The sequence below is a fragment of the Eulemur rufifrons genome, chromosome 8, assembly GCF_041146395.1.
Source record: "Eulemur rufifrons isolate Redbay chromosome 8, OSU_ERuf_1, whole genome shotgun sequence".
Taxonomy (NCBI): domain Eukaryota; kingdom Metazoa; phylum Chordata; class Mammalia; order Primates; family Lemuridae; genus Eulemur; species Eulemur rufifrons.
This window is the reverse complement of record NC_090990.1, coordinates 22,267,875-22,281,196: the sequence shown is the minus strand read 5'-3', so window position 1 is coordinate 22,281,196 and position 13,322 is coordinate 22,267,875. Positions and strand designations below refer to the sequence as shown.

General features: G+C 39.4%; 1 protein-coding gene across 2 annotated transcripts in view; it reads right to left on the bottom strand.

Annotated features, from left to right (window-relative positions):
- Positions 1 to 13,322, bottom strand: part of RBBP4 (RB binding protein 4, chromatin remodeling factor) — a 19,446-nt gene extending 6,124 nt beyond the window's left edge. The window contains exons 1-8 of one of the 2 annotated variants that reach the window (XM_069479721.1): positions 13,190 to 13,322; positions 12,479 to 12,626; positions 7,824 to 7,969; positions 1,428 to 1,601; positions 980 to 1,095; positions 702 to 862; positions 449 to 575; positions 219 to 296 (exon numbers count right to left, since the gene is read on the bottom strand). In XM_069479721.1, coding sequence (XP_069335822.1) covers positions 219 to 296; positions 449 to 575; positions 702 to 862; positions 980 to 1,095; positions 1,428 to 1,601; positions 7,824 to 7,969; positions 12,479 to 12,626; positions 13,190 to 13,205 — 966 coding nt within the window. In that variant the 5' untranslated portion in view covers positions 13,206 to 13,322. The remainder of the gene's footprint in view (positions 1 to 218; positions 297 to 448; positions 576 to 701; positions 863 to 979; positions 1,096 to 1,427; positions 1,602 to 7,823; positions 7,970 to 12,478; positions 12,627 to 13,189) is intronic. The other variant, XM_069479722.1, reaches the window with a different exon arrangement.

Genomic DNA, 13,322 nt, shown 5'->3' with positions numbered 1-13,322 from the left:
TCTTAATATCTGAAAAATGGGTGGCCAATGACCAGTTTGAGAAAGCACAGAAAACAACAAAGGAAAAAACAATACCAATTCCACAGAAATTAGCACAGATATATAGAAAACTTCTATTTTGAGCAATGTTTGGATAAAGCACAGGTGTACCCATCACATATTCAGGCTTCTCCCTGACCTGCCCCCCCCCCCAAATTAGTCGCATTAGTTTCTCTTACCTGGAATATTTCATCCTTATGTGATTCAAAGGAATGCAACTTAAGCTTCAGATTTCTTAGATCCCACAAGGCCACAGTCTACATACAATAAAGAAAAGAGAAGCAAGAGCAATCAATAATTATTTTTTATAAGAGAAGAAAAAGAAAACCCTTAACTAAAATATCTCGGCAATTCAAAAGAACCAGGAGAAATCTATCCCATGTTTTCTATTAAAATAAACCAAACTGACCTTGTCAGCTGATCCTGTGGCAAGAATGAACTCACTATAAGGATTGAAAGAGAGGCAGTTCACTTCAGCAGTGTGAGCATCAACTGAGTGGCTTGGTTTGGAAGTATTGTTTGAACGAGTATCCCAACTTTAGTTAAAAAAAAAAAAAAAAAAAAAAAAATTAAAATTAAACAGGACAAATACTTGAAATGTAGGTAACTAAATATAAAACTCAGACAATATAGGAATAAAAAAGCAAACAAATTCTACTCACATCATAAGTTTCTGATCATCAGCAACTGACCCAAACAGAGATTCATGGAGCAGATGCCAGGAAACATCTTCAACTACTGCTGTATGCCCTGTAAAGATGGTCTTCGCATCCACCACTTTTCCTTCCTTTGGAACAGCACTGATGTCCCACAGGCAGATGGTCTTAAATATAAAATTAACCATTATATAAAAGGAAGATTCTCACCTCCCCACACACCCCAAAAAAGAAACCAACTGGTAACTAGCCCAGATTTGCTTCAAAACGGGAAGGATACGCACATGGTCATCTGAAGCACTAAGTAAGTGCCCACTGAGATTTGGGTTCCAAGAAAGCCCATAGCCTTCCTTCTGATGTCCACGGAGACGTAAGTCTGGGTTGCACTCTCCAGAAGGGTCTGCAAAGTGAGAGACACATCAAGACTACACAGTCCACTGACTCTGTGCATCCACTAAGTGTAATGGACTTTTGATCATCATGTCTAACTCTCTTAACATTTATAAACAACGTAACCAAATAGATAATGCTTAATCTGCACCATCATTCTGTTCTATGAAAAGAGGCATTATTTTTCACTTATAAGGGAAAAAACATGAATATCCACACTTACTGACATGAATCACAAGATGTTAAACTATACAAAGAATAACAAGCAATTAAACTCAAAATGAGTGGAGCCATGTATGCCCATACTAAGTAATTTGTATTTGAACAGAAAAGGGCAGTTACCTGGTTTAGAAGGATGTTTTGTATAGTCAAAAACAAGGACATCACTGGAGGGAGTCTTTGTTGCGATGATGCAGGGGTTCTGGGGCATATAACGGGCCCTGTTTACTTCTCCTTCGTGGTTGATCTTGATTTCTATTTCAATTTTGCCACTAACAGAACCAAAACCTCCAAATTCTGTAAGTAAGATAAATTAATTGCAAATAAGTACAAAGCAAGAGCTACTCTGTATGTCACTAAGAGTGTAAGGACATGGGGAAGGCTTTTTATCAGCAAACTGGTATAATACTAAAAGTAATTTAGACAGTTGTTAGCACTATAAAGTGTTTTCACATCATTTGACTCCCGGTAGTTAAATATCTAAGAAGTAGTGTAACTAACCCTCCATATCTGTGGGCTCTGCATCTATGGGTTCACCAACCACGATCAAAAATATTTGGGGTGCCGGGCGCGGTGGCTCACGCCTGTAATCCTAGCACTCTGGGAGGCCGAGGCGGGTGGATCGCTCAAGGTCAGGAGTTCGAGACTAGCCTGAGCAATGAGCGAGACCTCGTCTCTACTAAAAATAGAAAGAAATTATATGGACAACTAAAATATATATAGAAAAAAAAATTAGCCGGGCATGGTGGCGCATGCCTGTAGTCCCAGCTACTCGGGAGGCTGAGGCAGTAGGATTGCTTAAGCCCAGGCGTTTGAGGTTGCTGTGAGCTAGGCTGACGCCACGGCACTCACTCTAGCCTGGGCAACAAAGCGACACTCTGTCTCAAAAAAAAAAAAAAAAAAAAAAAAAAAAAATATTTGGGGGGAAAAATTGCATCTGCATTGAACATGTACAGACTTTTACCTTGTCATCGTTCCCTAAACAATATAGTATAACAACTATTTACACAGCACTTTCATTATATTAGGTATTATAATACCACACCATGTTGTATCAGGGACTTGAGCATCTGCACATTTTGGTATCCAAGGGAGAGCCTGGAACCAATTCCCCACAGATACCAAGGGATGGCTGTATTATATTACTACCTGAAATTAAGGAAGACTACCAATTCCACTTCAAAAGGAGGTTCTCAATAAGGTTTTCCAATCTCATTTAAAGTATAAATAAGTATGCCGAATAAATAATATCAAGTTACTATTTTAATGATTATTAAATAAACAGTGTGCTAGGGATGAAAGAGTCCTTCTTATACCATTTGTTAGAAGCTGTAGTTTGGGATGACCGTTCTGAATCACTATACCATCACATTGTATCTTCTACAGTGTTTCTCTTATTCCAATGAGGAAAAACAGAGCCACAAGATACAGTTCCATTTCCCTAGCCCCCATTTATACTTGCTAACCAAAGTCCCTGGTTGAAATAAACCAGGTAGGCAAGGACTAGACAAAAACATTTTTTATTCACATTTGACTACTGTATGCATTCACAGAGTTCTCCCAAGTACCATTATAGTATGTATAACAATATAATTTGTGATGATGTAAATCTTGGCAAAGCAATATATAAACAAAAGTAGTTAATTATCAAAGAATTATAGAAGGCAGCATGATACGGCTGCAAAAGCTCCTAAGAGTCAAACCCAGGCCTAAGAAGCTCTGCCACTTACTATCCTGGTGATTTGAGGAAGGCCTTTAATTTCTGAGCCTCAAATACCTTACCCACAAAACAAGTTGCAAGATTGTAAATAAAAATGCTCTTGTCAATAGCATTGCTATACAAGTGTCATTCTTTGAAGGACAAAAATCTTTTCAAAAAGCAAAGACAGGCTGGGCGCGGTGGCCCACGCCTGTAATCCTAGCACTCTGGGAGGCCAAGGCGGGAGGATCGCTTGAGGTCAGGAGTTCGAGACCAGCCTGAGCAAGAGTGAGACCCCATCTCTACTAAAAATAGAAATGATCTGGACAGCTAAAAATATATATATAAAAAAATTAGTCGGGAATGGTGGCACATGCCTGTAGTCCCAGCTACTCGGGAGGCTGAAGCAGAAGGATCACTTGAGCCCAGGAGTTTGAGGTTGCCGTAAGCTAGGCTGAGGCCATGGCACTCTAGCCCGGGGAACAGAGCGAGACTCTGTCTCAAAAAAACAAAAAACAAAAACAAAAACAAAAAAACAAAACAAAACAAAACAAAACCGAAAGCAAAGACACGAATGGCTAGTACAGTTGGCATGTTAGATAACTTTCAACTTCAAAGTAACTTCTAAAAAGTAAATGTTTCAAACAAGTTAAAAACCTAAAAACAAAAATTCAAGATAGACTCTAAAGGAGGAAAAAACAAAAACAAAAACAACAAACCACACAATTTTTTCCAGAACTCTAGCCCACAAACATCCACAACGCATAAAAAACAAGGCATGCTATCTTACACGATCTCAAGGAACTTTTAGTATAAATACAGGGAGGTTAAGGACAGGCATATCTTGTTTTATTGCGCTTTGCAGATACTGCCTTTTTTTTTTTTTTTAAATTGAAGATTTGTAGCAACCCTGCCACCTATTGATGTCATTTTTTCAACAGCATGTGCTTACTTGGTATTTCTGTGTCAGCATATTTTAGCAATAGTATTTTTAAAACAAGGTATATACACCATTTTTAAAGACATAATTAAGGGTTCCCAAGTTGAAGCTGGTATGTGAAAGGCCAATTTTAACTAGGAAAGACAGGTTGAGGTATCAATGTATGATAAAATGAGTGAAAGTCAAGGTCGAACTCTCTTTCTATTTTCTTTGCTTCTCTCCACATAAAACACTATTAAAACAAACTTGTGGTATAACATAATACAGTAGAATTGTACAAATCTCTCTAGTTTGATGAATTTTTAGACATGTAGGCACCAAGGTAACTACCACCCAGATCAAAATATAAAACATTTTCAGCATCCCAGGAGGCACTAATTGTGTCCTTCCCAGTCAATATTATCCCCTCAAACAAGGTAATCACCATTGTGATGTCTATAACCAAGGCACTTTTTGAGCCCATAAACCTTCTGAAACTAAGAAAAATAAGTTCTAATACCCTGAGTAAAATACCCAAATTAGTTCACCACGATTTAATGTTTTATATTATGTATAATTCAGACTAAAGACTACAGATTTGTCTATTTTAAAATACAAAACTAATTCCCCAAACAAGTTACTAAAAATAAACCTGTTGATATTTGAAGACCTTGTCAACAGAGCCTGAAGTAAAACTTTACATCTCATCTATTATCAGGGCTTAAATATGACTGTAGCCAGGCTAAATCTAATATAAACACATGAATTCTTTTTAATGTTAAAACAGGCCTAAGCCAGCTTTAGTTCTTTCACTTTGAAAGTTCAGTGATCTTTTGAAACTGCTATCAATCACCACAAACCAAATGGGGTCAAGCAGATGGTAATCAGCTGTAATAGTTCAATCTGAGAGTCTAGGACATTTCATTTTTTAGGTAGGAAGCTACCTACTTAACAATCACCCAGGAAACTTTAAGAGACCACTGGGATATCTTTGCTTCCATCACTGTTGAGACTGTCTGGAGGCAGCACCCTGCCCCCCCTTTAAGCATCAGGCCTATCCACTGATTTAAAAAAAAGATTGGGCGGGGGAGGCAGGAAGAGAGATAAAAGGGAAGAAATGGGAGATGATAAAACTGTGTAACCTCAGAGCATGTTACAAAATTTGAGCCTCAGTTTCCATGTGAGGATCAACAGGGCGATTTTTATAGTCATTAACATACATACTACTGGTATTTTTTTTTTTTTAACGGTTCTTCTATTATTAAGGATTTGGTCTCTTCAGAACATAAAAGGGAATTGGTTGGATGCCATTCAAAAAAATTTGGTCACCCGAAAAAGATTTGGGTATATATGTGAAAAGATGTCATTTCAAACCAGTAGGGAAAATGGATTGTCAAACAGCATTAAAAAAATATTGCTAATCATTTTAGGAAAAAAACGTTTGGATTCCTATTCCATGGGAAATACCAAAACAAATAGGAGGATGATCAAAGTTTTAATGGTCAAAACATAAAAATACAAGAAGAAAACAACAGATGAATATGCATTATGGGGAAGACCTTTCAAAGAATGACACAAAATATGGAGGATATCAGAGGAAAGTTAGGCAAGTTAAAATTCATAGCTTCTAAACAATAGTAAGACTTAAAATTATAAACTGCGAAAAATCATCTGCATAAATTTATTTGGGGCAATTTACCTTATGTTAAAGAGATAACCTATAAAGAAAAATGGGCAAAAAACATAAACGGGCAGCTCAAGGGACATATATAAAACACAAATATTTTAAAATAAGTGCAACTTCATAAACAACTTAAAAAGGAAAGTAAAATATGAGATGGAACCTATTAAGTGCAACGTTGGCAAGGGCATGGGGAAACAGACAAACGGTGGGATTATGAATCTTTTGTGGAGTGCAATTTAGCAGTATTAATTATATTTGAGAATGGTCTTGCCCTTGATCCAGCATCCCATTTAAAAACATTTCTATAGCAAAACTATGCAAGATGTATGTACAAGAAATGTTTCTGGGGGAGCTTTCAATTTTGTAGAATGATTAGAAAAAAAACAAAAGGGAAAAAATGTTTTTGAAGCCAAAAAATAAAACAGTGACCCAATATATGGAATAAATCCTTCAAAAAACAATGTATTGATTTAACAGTGATTTCCAGAGGAAATGTTTATGGGGGTAGGGATATCTTTCACATTCTTTTATATTTTATTTTGTTTTTAAAAATCAAAAAAAAAAAAAAAATTTTTTTTTTGAGACAGGATCTCGTTCTGTCTCTTGGGGCTAGAGTGCACTGGCTCACTGCAACCTCCAACTACTCCTGGTCTCCAGGGTTCCTCCTGCCTCTCGGCCTCCCGAAGTGCTGGGATTATAGGCATCAGCCACTGCACCCAACCTGATTTTATTTTTTACAATTTATTACATTACCAATCAGAATATTTACTTTGCACCTAATTAACAGGAATAGAAACAAAAATTCCTATTTAAAGACAATTTAATCTTCATTTAACAGAATGGAAACCCAGCTCAGAGAGGATAAATGATTTAGCGCAAACCACAGAGCTAAGCACCAGGTCTCAATCCCAAGTCTTTTGACTCTAAGTTCAGTGTTCTCTCCCCCCATTCCCATCACTAATGGCTACTCAGAGTAACTTTCCAGAAATCATACCCTATAGTTAACACACTTGGATCACTAACACAAAATCTGTGTTTGCTGACCTTTATTCTAAGAACTTAGTTTGCATTCTGCATCAAACTAAACTAAATGTGGAATGATCAAAGACTAAACTGCACAATTACAATTCTAGCAAGTAGTTAGAGCCCCAAAGGACTCAGATATAAGAATGGATTCCGCTAATTGGGAGAGAAATCTAAGGTGAGAAACATTAAACATCTATTATTTAGAGCACACACCTCAATAGTGGGAGCCTATCTTCTACTTTTTGGTAAGAATTTGGTTCAAGAACAATAAAGGAAACTCACCAATTCCCACCTCTTCTTAAAAGTAAGGAGTAAGCATTTCATGAGCTATTAAACCCTGGCAGGCATGGGGAACCTGCAGCCTTGGGGCCACATGTGGCCTTCTGGATCCCTGAGCGGGGCCTTTTGACTGAATCCAAATTTTACAAATCCTTTTATTAAAAAGGGTGCAGCAGAGAAAGATGACGCTTTTATTGCCTCCTTTAGTACTTAAAAAAGAACAATCTTGAAATCAGAAGGCTGTAGGTTCCCTACCCCTGCAGGCTATCTCCTAAAAATAGGAATAATTAAATGGCTCATTGCAATTTAATTTTTATATACACAGTGAGTGCCATGGTTAAGTCATGTCTATCACTTTAAACCTGGAAAAGGTAATTTAAGCCAGTGTTTCTCAACCTTTTTTCCATTATCACTCCTCTAAGAAACATTTCAAGACTTTTTTCCCCCTATTCTTCCTGTGAAATTTTAATATCAGATATTCTTTTACATTTATGTACTTTATAAAGCGTATCTGTGCTTTATACAGTCATGACTAAGATTATTTATACCCACCCACACCCACATACCAATTTTCACTTCCTTAGGAGCAATATTTCCCCTGTTAAGAATGTACAGCAGTAATGTATGATGTATTTTTGCTTCTTACAATTATAGAAATTCCCCTGCCACCAGTTAAGTAGAGAAAGTTTATAGCAAAGGTACACATTCAAGTATGTGTTAAGTATTTTTCTGACATCTACAACTCTAATATGAGTTAACATCTATATTGCAAAGTCAGGCTTTCCTGAGCTTAAATTTTGTTTTTAACATAAGAGGCTACTTTATCAAACTGGATAGCCCTTTTGTGATAATTTAAAGATATGAAAGATATAACCCATACATCATTACTTCCTTCACCTTTAAGATTCCTACCTCCTTTCTCACTGTCGTAGTGAGACGCATCAAACTGAGCATCGTCATTAGGGAGCTGCACACTGGCTATCACAAGGTGGTTTTGTTCATCTGATGTGTGTGTCCCCAGGACCAGTCGATGAATGCTGAAATCTTTCCCTTCTGGTCTGTAATAACAATATATGGTTACTATTCAAATGAGCAACACCAAGAGAGACCACAAAGTCAAAGATATATATGCATGCAAAAGGCATTGTTACAAACAGGTTTTAAGAAGGGAAAAAGTTACTGAGAGCCATCTTTTCTACTTTTAATGTACCTTCCATAGGGCTGAGTACAAGGAGGACTACATAGTACTTAATTTTATAAGTATTTCTTAACTTAGTCAAAAATTTACAATTACTCTGGAGAAAAAGAGTGAGACCCTATCTCTACAAAAAATTTGAAAAATTAGCTGGACGTGGTGGCATGCACCTGTAGTCCCAGCTACTCGGGAGGCTAAGGCAGCAGGATTGCTTGAGCCTAGGAGTTTGAGGTTGCAGTGAACTATGATCATGCCACCACACTCTAGACCGGGTGACAGAGCGAGACCCTGTGTCAAAAAAAAAGGGGGGGGGGAGAAAGGAAAAGAACGAACATTAGGTAAACTAATTGTTAAATATTTACTAAGTGCTTAACCAATGGACACATTGCTCCAAATGCTATGAATTACAAAGATGATTAAGGCATGATTCCTTTCCTTAAAAAACCAGGGGCAGTCATGTACACGACTATTAATACAATACAAAGCAATATATACAACACAAAAGGTACACAAGAATACTGGAATTTAAATAAAGACTACTTCTGGAATTAAGAAGTATTCACTGAAGAAGAGGGAAGAACCCAGCAGGTCTCAAAAATGATAGATAAAAGTGCCAGACACCATGTTACGCACTTTACATCTCTCTTATCATTTAAATACCATACACTATGAAGTATTATTCCAATTTGAAAATAAAGATATTTGAGGTCTAGAAAAGCAATTTCCCTAAGATCACACTTTTACTAAGTAACAGAACTAGGCTGAAGTCCAAATGTGACTCTGGATATGGGAAAGCATAGTGGGAGAGAAGGTTAAAAAACAGATTCACCTTATTTTATTTATTTATTTTTTTTGAGACAGAGTCTCACTCTGTTGCCTGGACTAGAGTGCCGTGGCATCAGCTTAGCTCACAGCAACCTCAAACTCCTGGGCTCAAGCGATCCTTCTGCCTCAGCCTCCTGAGTAGCTGGGACTACAGGCATGCGCCACCATGCCCGGCTAATTTTTTCTATATATTTTTTAGTTGTCCAGTTAATTTTCTTTCTATTTTTAGTAGAGACCGGGTCTCGCTCTTGCTCAGGCTGGTCTCGAACTCCTGAGCTCAAATGATCCACCCGCCTCGGCCTCCCAGAGTGCTAGGATTACAGGCGTGAGCCACCGCGCCTGGCCTAAAAAACAGATTTAAAACAGACTTTTCAGTGTCTTGAATGCCAACTGAAGGCATTCTGGACTCTAGGGGACGAGGATAGTTGATAGTTTCTAAGCAGGCCCACAGCATCATTTGAGTTAGCTCAGAAGGATTAATCTAACAATATAAAGTGGAAGTTCTTAAAGTGTGGTCCCAGAACCAACAGCATCAGCATCATCTGAGAACTTGTTAGAAATGCAAATTCTAGGCCCAGTATGGTGGTTCATGCCTATAATCCTAGCACTCTGGGAGGCCAAGGTGGGACGGCATGAGGCCCGGAGTTCGAGACCAGCCTGAGCAAGAGTGAGACCACATATCTACAAAAAATAGAAAAATTAGCCAGACATAGTGCTATATGCCTGTAGTCCCAGTTACTCAGGAGGGGCTGAGCCCAGTGGGCTATGATGATGCCACTGCAGTCTATCCTAAACGACAGAGGGAGACCTTGTCTCCAAAAAACAGAAAAGAAAAATTCAAATTCTCCAATCTACTCCAGACCTATAGATCAGAAACTCTGGGCCAGGCCTGGTGGCTTGCACCTGTAATCTCAGCACTTTGGAAGGCCAAAGCATAAAGATCACTTGGGCCCAGGAGTTTGAGACCAGTCTTGATAGTGTAGTAGAGATAGTGAGACCATCTCTACAAAACAAAACAAAACAAACAAACAAACAACAACAACAAAAAAACACCACACAAATTAGCTGGGTGTGGTGGCACATGCCTATAGTCCCAGCTACTCAAAGGGCTGAGTTGGGAAGACTGCTTGAGCTCAGGAGTTTGAGGTTGCAGTTAGCCATTACACTCCAGCCTGGGCACCAGACTCTTACAAAAAAAAAAAAAAAAAAAAAAAAATCTGGAAGGTAAGGCACAGCAATGTTTCACAATACCTCCAGCTGATTATGATATATATTAAAGTTCCAGAACCCCTGCTCTAGACGAGAAAGATGCTATACAAGTAGAATTCGTTGGCACTTAAACCTAGAAAATGTCAAACCAAAGCCAATTATGATAAAGAGAAACAGGAACAAGAGGAGGAGAAAATTGGGGTGAGAACCCCATGGAAGCAATTATTAAATTGGAACATGTGAGGCTGGGGAAGCCAATGAGATACTCCAGAGAAGACCCCAGGAGATAGCTGAAAAAAAGAGCTCAAGTTGGGTCTAGAGACACCAATAGGGATTCCTCTGCACAGATGTGATAGGCAAAGCTGTGAGAACATCTATCCTACATAGAAAAAGGACAGAGGAATGAAAAGAGGGATGTGGAAAAAAAAATTGGAATTGCCTGCGCTTAGAAGGTTAGACAAAGAAACAGGAAGAGTAAGGAAAAAGTGTTACAGAACTACAATTGTGTAAAAAGAAACGGATAGGAATAAAGAACAGAAAAAGACAGCGCACACACACAAAAAGTAGAGTTTGCATTAAGGCTGCTTGCTTATAAGTAATCCTCATCTTAAAAACAAAAAATCCCCACATTATTTACCTAGCTCTGCTAAAGCAGAAAGCTACTAAGATGATAGTGCAAATTTCAGCCTTAGGGAATTTGGTCTAATTCTTGTTTTCCAAACCTAGCTAATCATCACATTACCTGGAAAGTTGTTTAAAAGTATAGGCTTCAAAATGATTTAGTAAGTATGAGGTGGACAATATTTGGGATTCACTGATCCAATATGCACAATTTAGCACATGACTAGTAAATGTGGAATCAGCATTCAACTATTTCTCATCAATTACTCTGCCACAAGTGGTTTGCATTATCACTGAGAATTCTTGACAAAAATGACTCTAATTATCCTGAATTCCCCAAGTAATTCTGATGATCAGTTGAATGTAGAACTCCTGGGCACGATAAGCTTCCAAGTCTAAACTTCCAGGTTTTTACTATAGTTTTTTGATTATATCCTTTAGGACAGATTCACCATTTTTCCTTAAAGCACTATAACGACAGCAGCCTCACTGTTAAATTATTAGTAAAATTTATGTTAAATTTCTATTACTTGTTGAGCTGCATCATAGTCTAACAACCACATTTTGCAAATATCTTGACTTCTAAAGATTTGAGTTTTGAAGGAATTTAGTTATTTAGCACACAATATAATTTTTGAATGTTATTCTGAAAAGTGAGGCAACTTTATAATAGAAAATCCATTCTCCCAACAGGCACACAGGATTTGATGAAATTTTATATTATTATCTACTTCATCTCTACATTGTCATTTCCTCCTGGAAGACTTTCCTGATACTCCAAGTAGAGGTAAATTTTCCTGTGGTAATTTTATCTGTGCCACTTCTATGGTAATTATTTTATCCCTCTATTAGAGGTAAGCAACTGGCATATAAGAAATGTATGTGATTAATCTTTGCAGGCCTCACTGTGTCCAACCACCCCACCTTCAGGTATTTTCTAAGTCCCCTAATTATCCCTCTATAACTGCTTTCATAACATATAACTGTAATCATTAGTTTATGCCTCATCAACTAAACAATGTGCCCCTTGAAGGGAGGTACCATGATATATTCATCTTTGTACTAATTAGCTACTATCAATGACTTTGAGAATTCAAGTTTGTTTTGTTGAAAGAACCAGACTCATCATAATACTTCTTTTGGCGACAGAGTCTACCTCTGCTGTCCAAGCCAGAGTGCATTGGCACCATCACTGAAACCTCAAACTGCTGGGCTCTAGCGATCCTCTCACTTTGGCCTCCCGGGTAGCTGAGACTACAGGCATGCACCACCACACCAGGTTAATTTTTAAATTTATTTTTGGTAGAGATGGGGTCTTGCTATGTTGCCGAGCCTAGTCTCAAACTCCTGGGGTCACTCAAGCAACCTTCTCACCTTAGCCTCCCAAAGCGCTAGGATTACACGTGTAAGCCATCCTGCCCTGCCCATAATACTTTTAAAAAGTTGACAAGTTTTATGTTATTATTTGGTCAACTATAGTTGTGATATGGCTATTCAAGTCGGTATCAGAGGAAAAAAAGCCAACAGGTTTTCTCTTGTCAGGTAAGTTATAAAATAATTTTACATTTTGCCCTACTTTTTTTGCTTATTAAAAAAAGTCATCTATTGGTGACTGATCACGTGCTCTTGCAAAGTGACCAAAAAGAGGAAAACAGAGAAAATCAGTGTAAGAAATCTACACTGAAACATATCAAAATAATGTTTAGAAGACTGTCACCTGGTTACATCTGGAAGCCACTGGGCAGTTAAGCTGGGCCACTCCAGAGCATGGGTCATCACCAAATCGTAAAGAAAAGGGGTGTTCTTTTTCCATATTTTGTACTCCTCGTTGATTACACGTTCTTCCACTGCGTCGTCAAAGGCTGCTAAAATGTTTTAAAACAAATTAAGTTAGCAAATAGAAACCAAGTAAACCTCTCCAAAGCTACCCGCATGACTCTGAAATGGAGGAGATCTGTCTAAGTCTGCCTAGGCGGAGACACCAACACTCCTCTCCAGCTTCGGAGGCCGGAACTCCTCGGGTCATCCCCGCCAGACACTCCCGTCACCAGTTCGGGCCACGGCGCCGGGCCTCTGGGGCGCGCGCGCGGAAAGCCCACAGGACCGACGAGGAGGCCCGGGCACCGAGCCCTGGGGGTAGGAAGCGGAGCAGGGAGGCCCGGGAGAGAGGAGGAGAGATCGACAGGGAGCTTGAGGAGGGGCAAACACCCGCCCGGGCCCCACCGCCAGCGCCGCCTGCGGTGACAGACATCGCTCCAGGGGAGCTGGCGCGCCGTTAGCCCGCCCCGCGGGGAGCTCCCTCCTCACGGCTGCGATGCTGCGAACTGCAGTCAGCAAAGTCGGGCCTGCCCTCACTGTTAGGCCGTGTGGAGGCCGCGACACAGCCCCGGCATCCCCCCTCCTTCTGGGGCGGCCCCGGCATACTCACCTTCCTTGTCGGCCATGGCGGGCAGGAGAGCCGGGGGAGATCCCGGGATCGAGCGTTGCGGGAGGGGCGGGGAGGGTGCGGGCGCTCGCTCCGCGCGCGCGGCCTCTATTGTTTCCTGCGGCCCCTGCGTGAA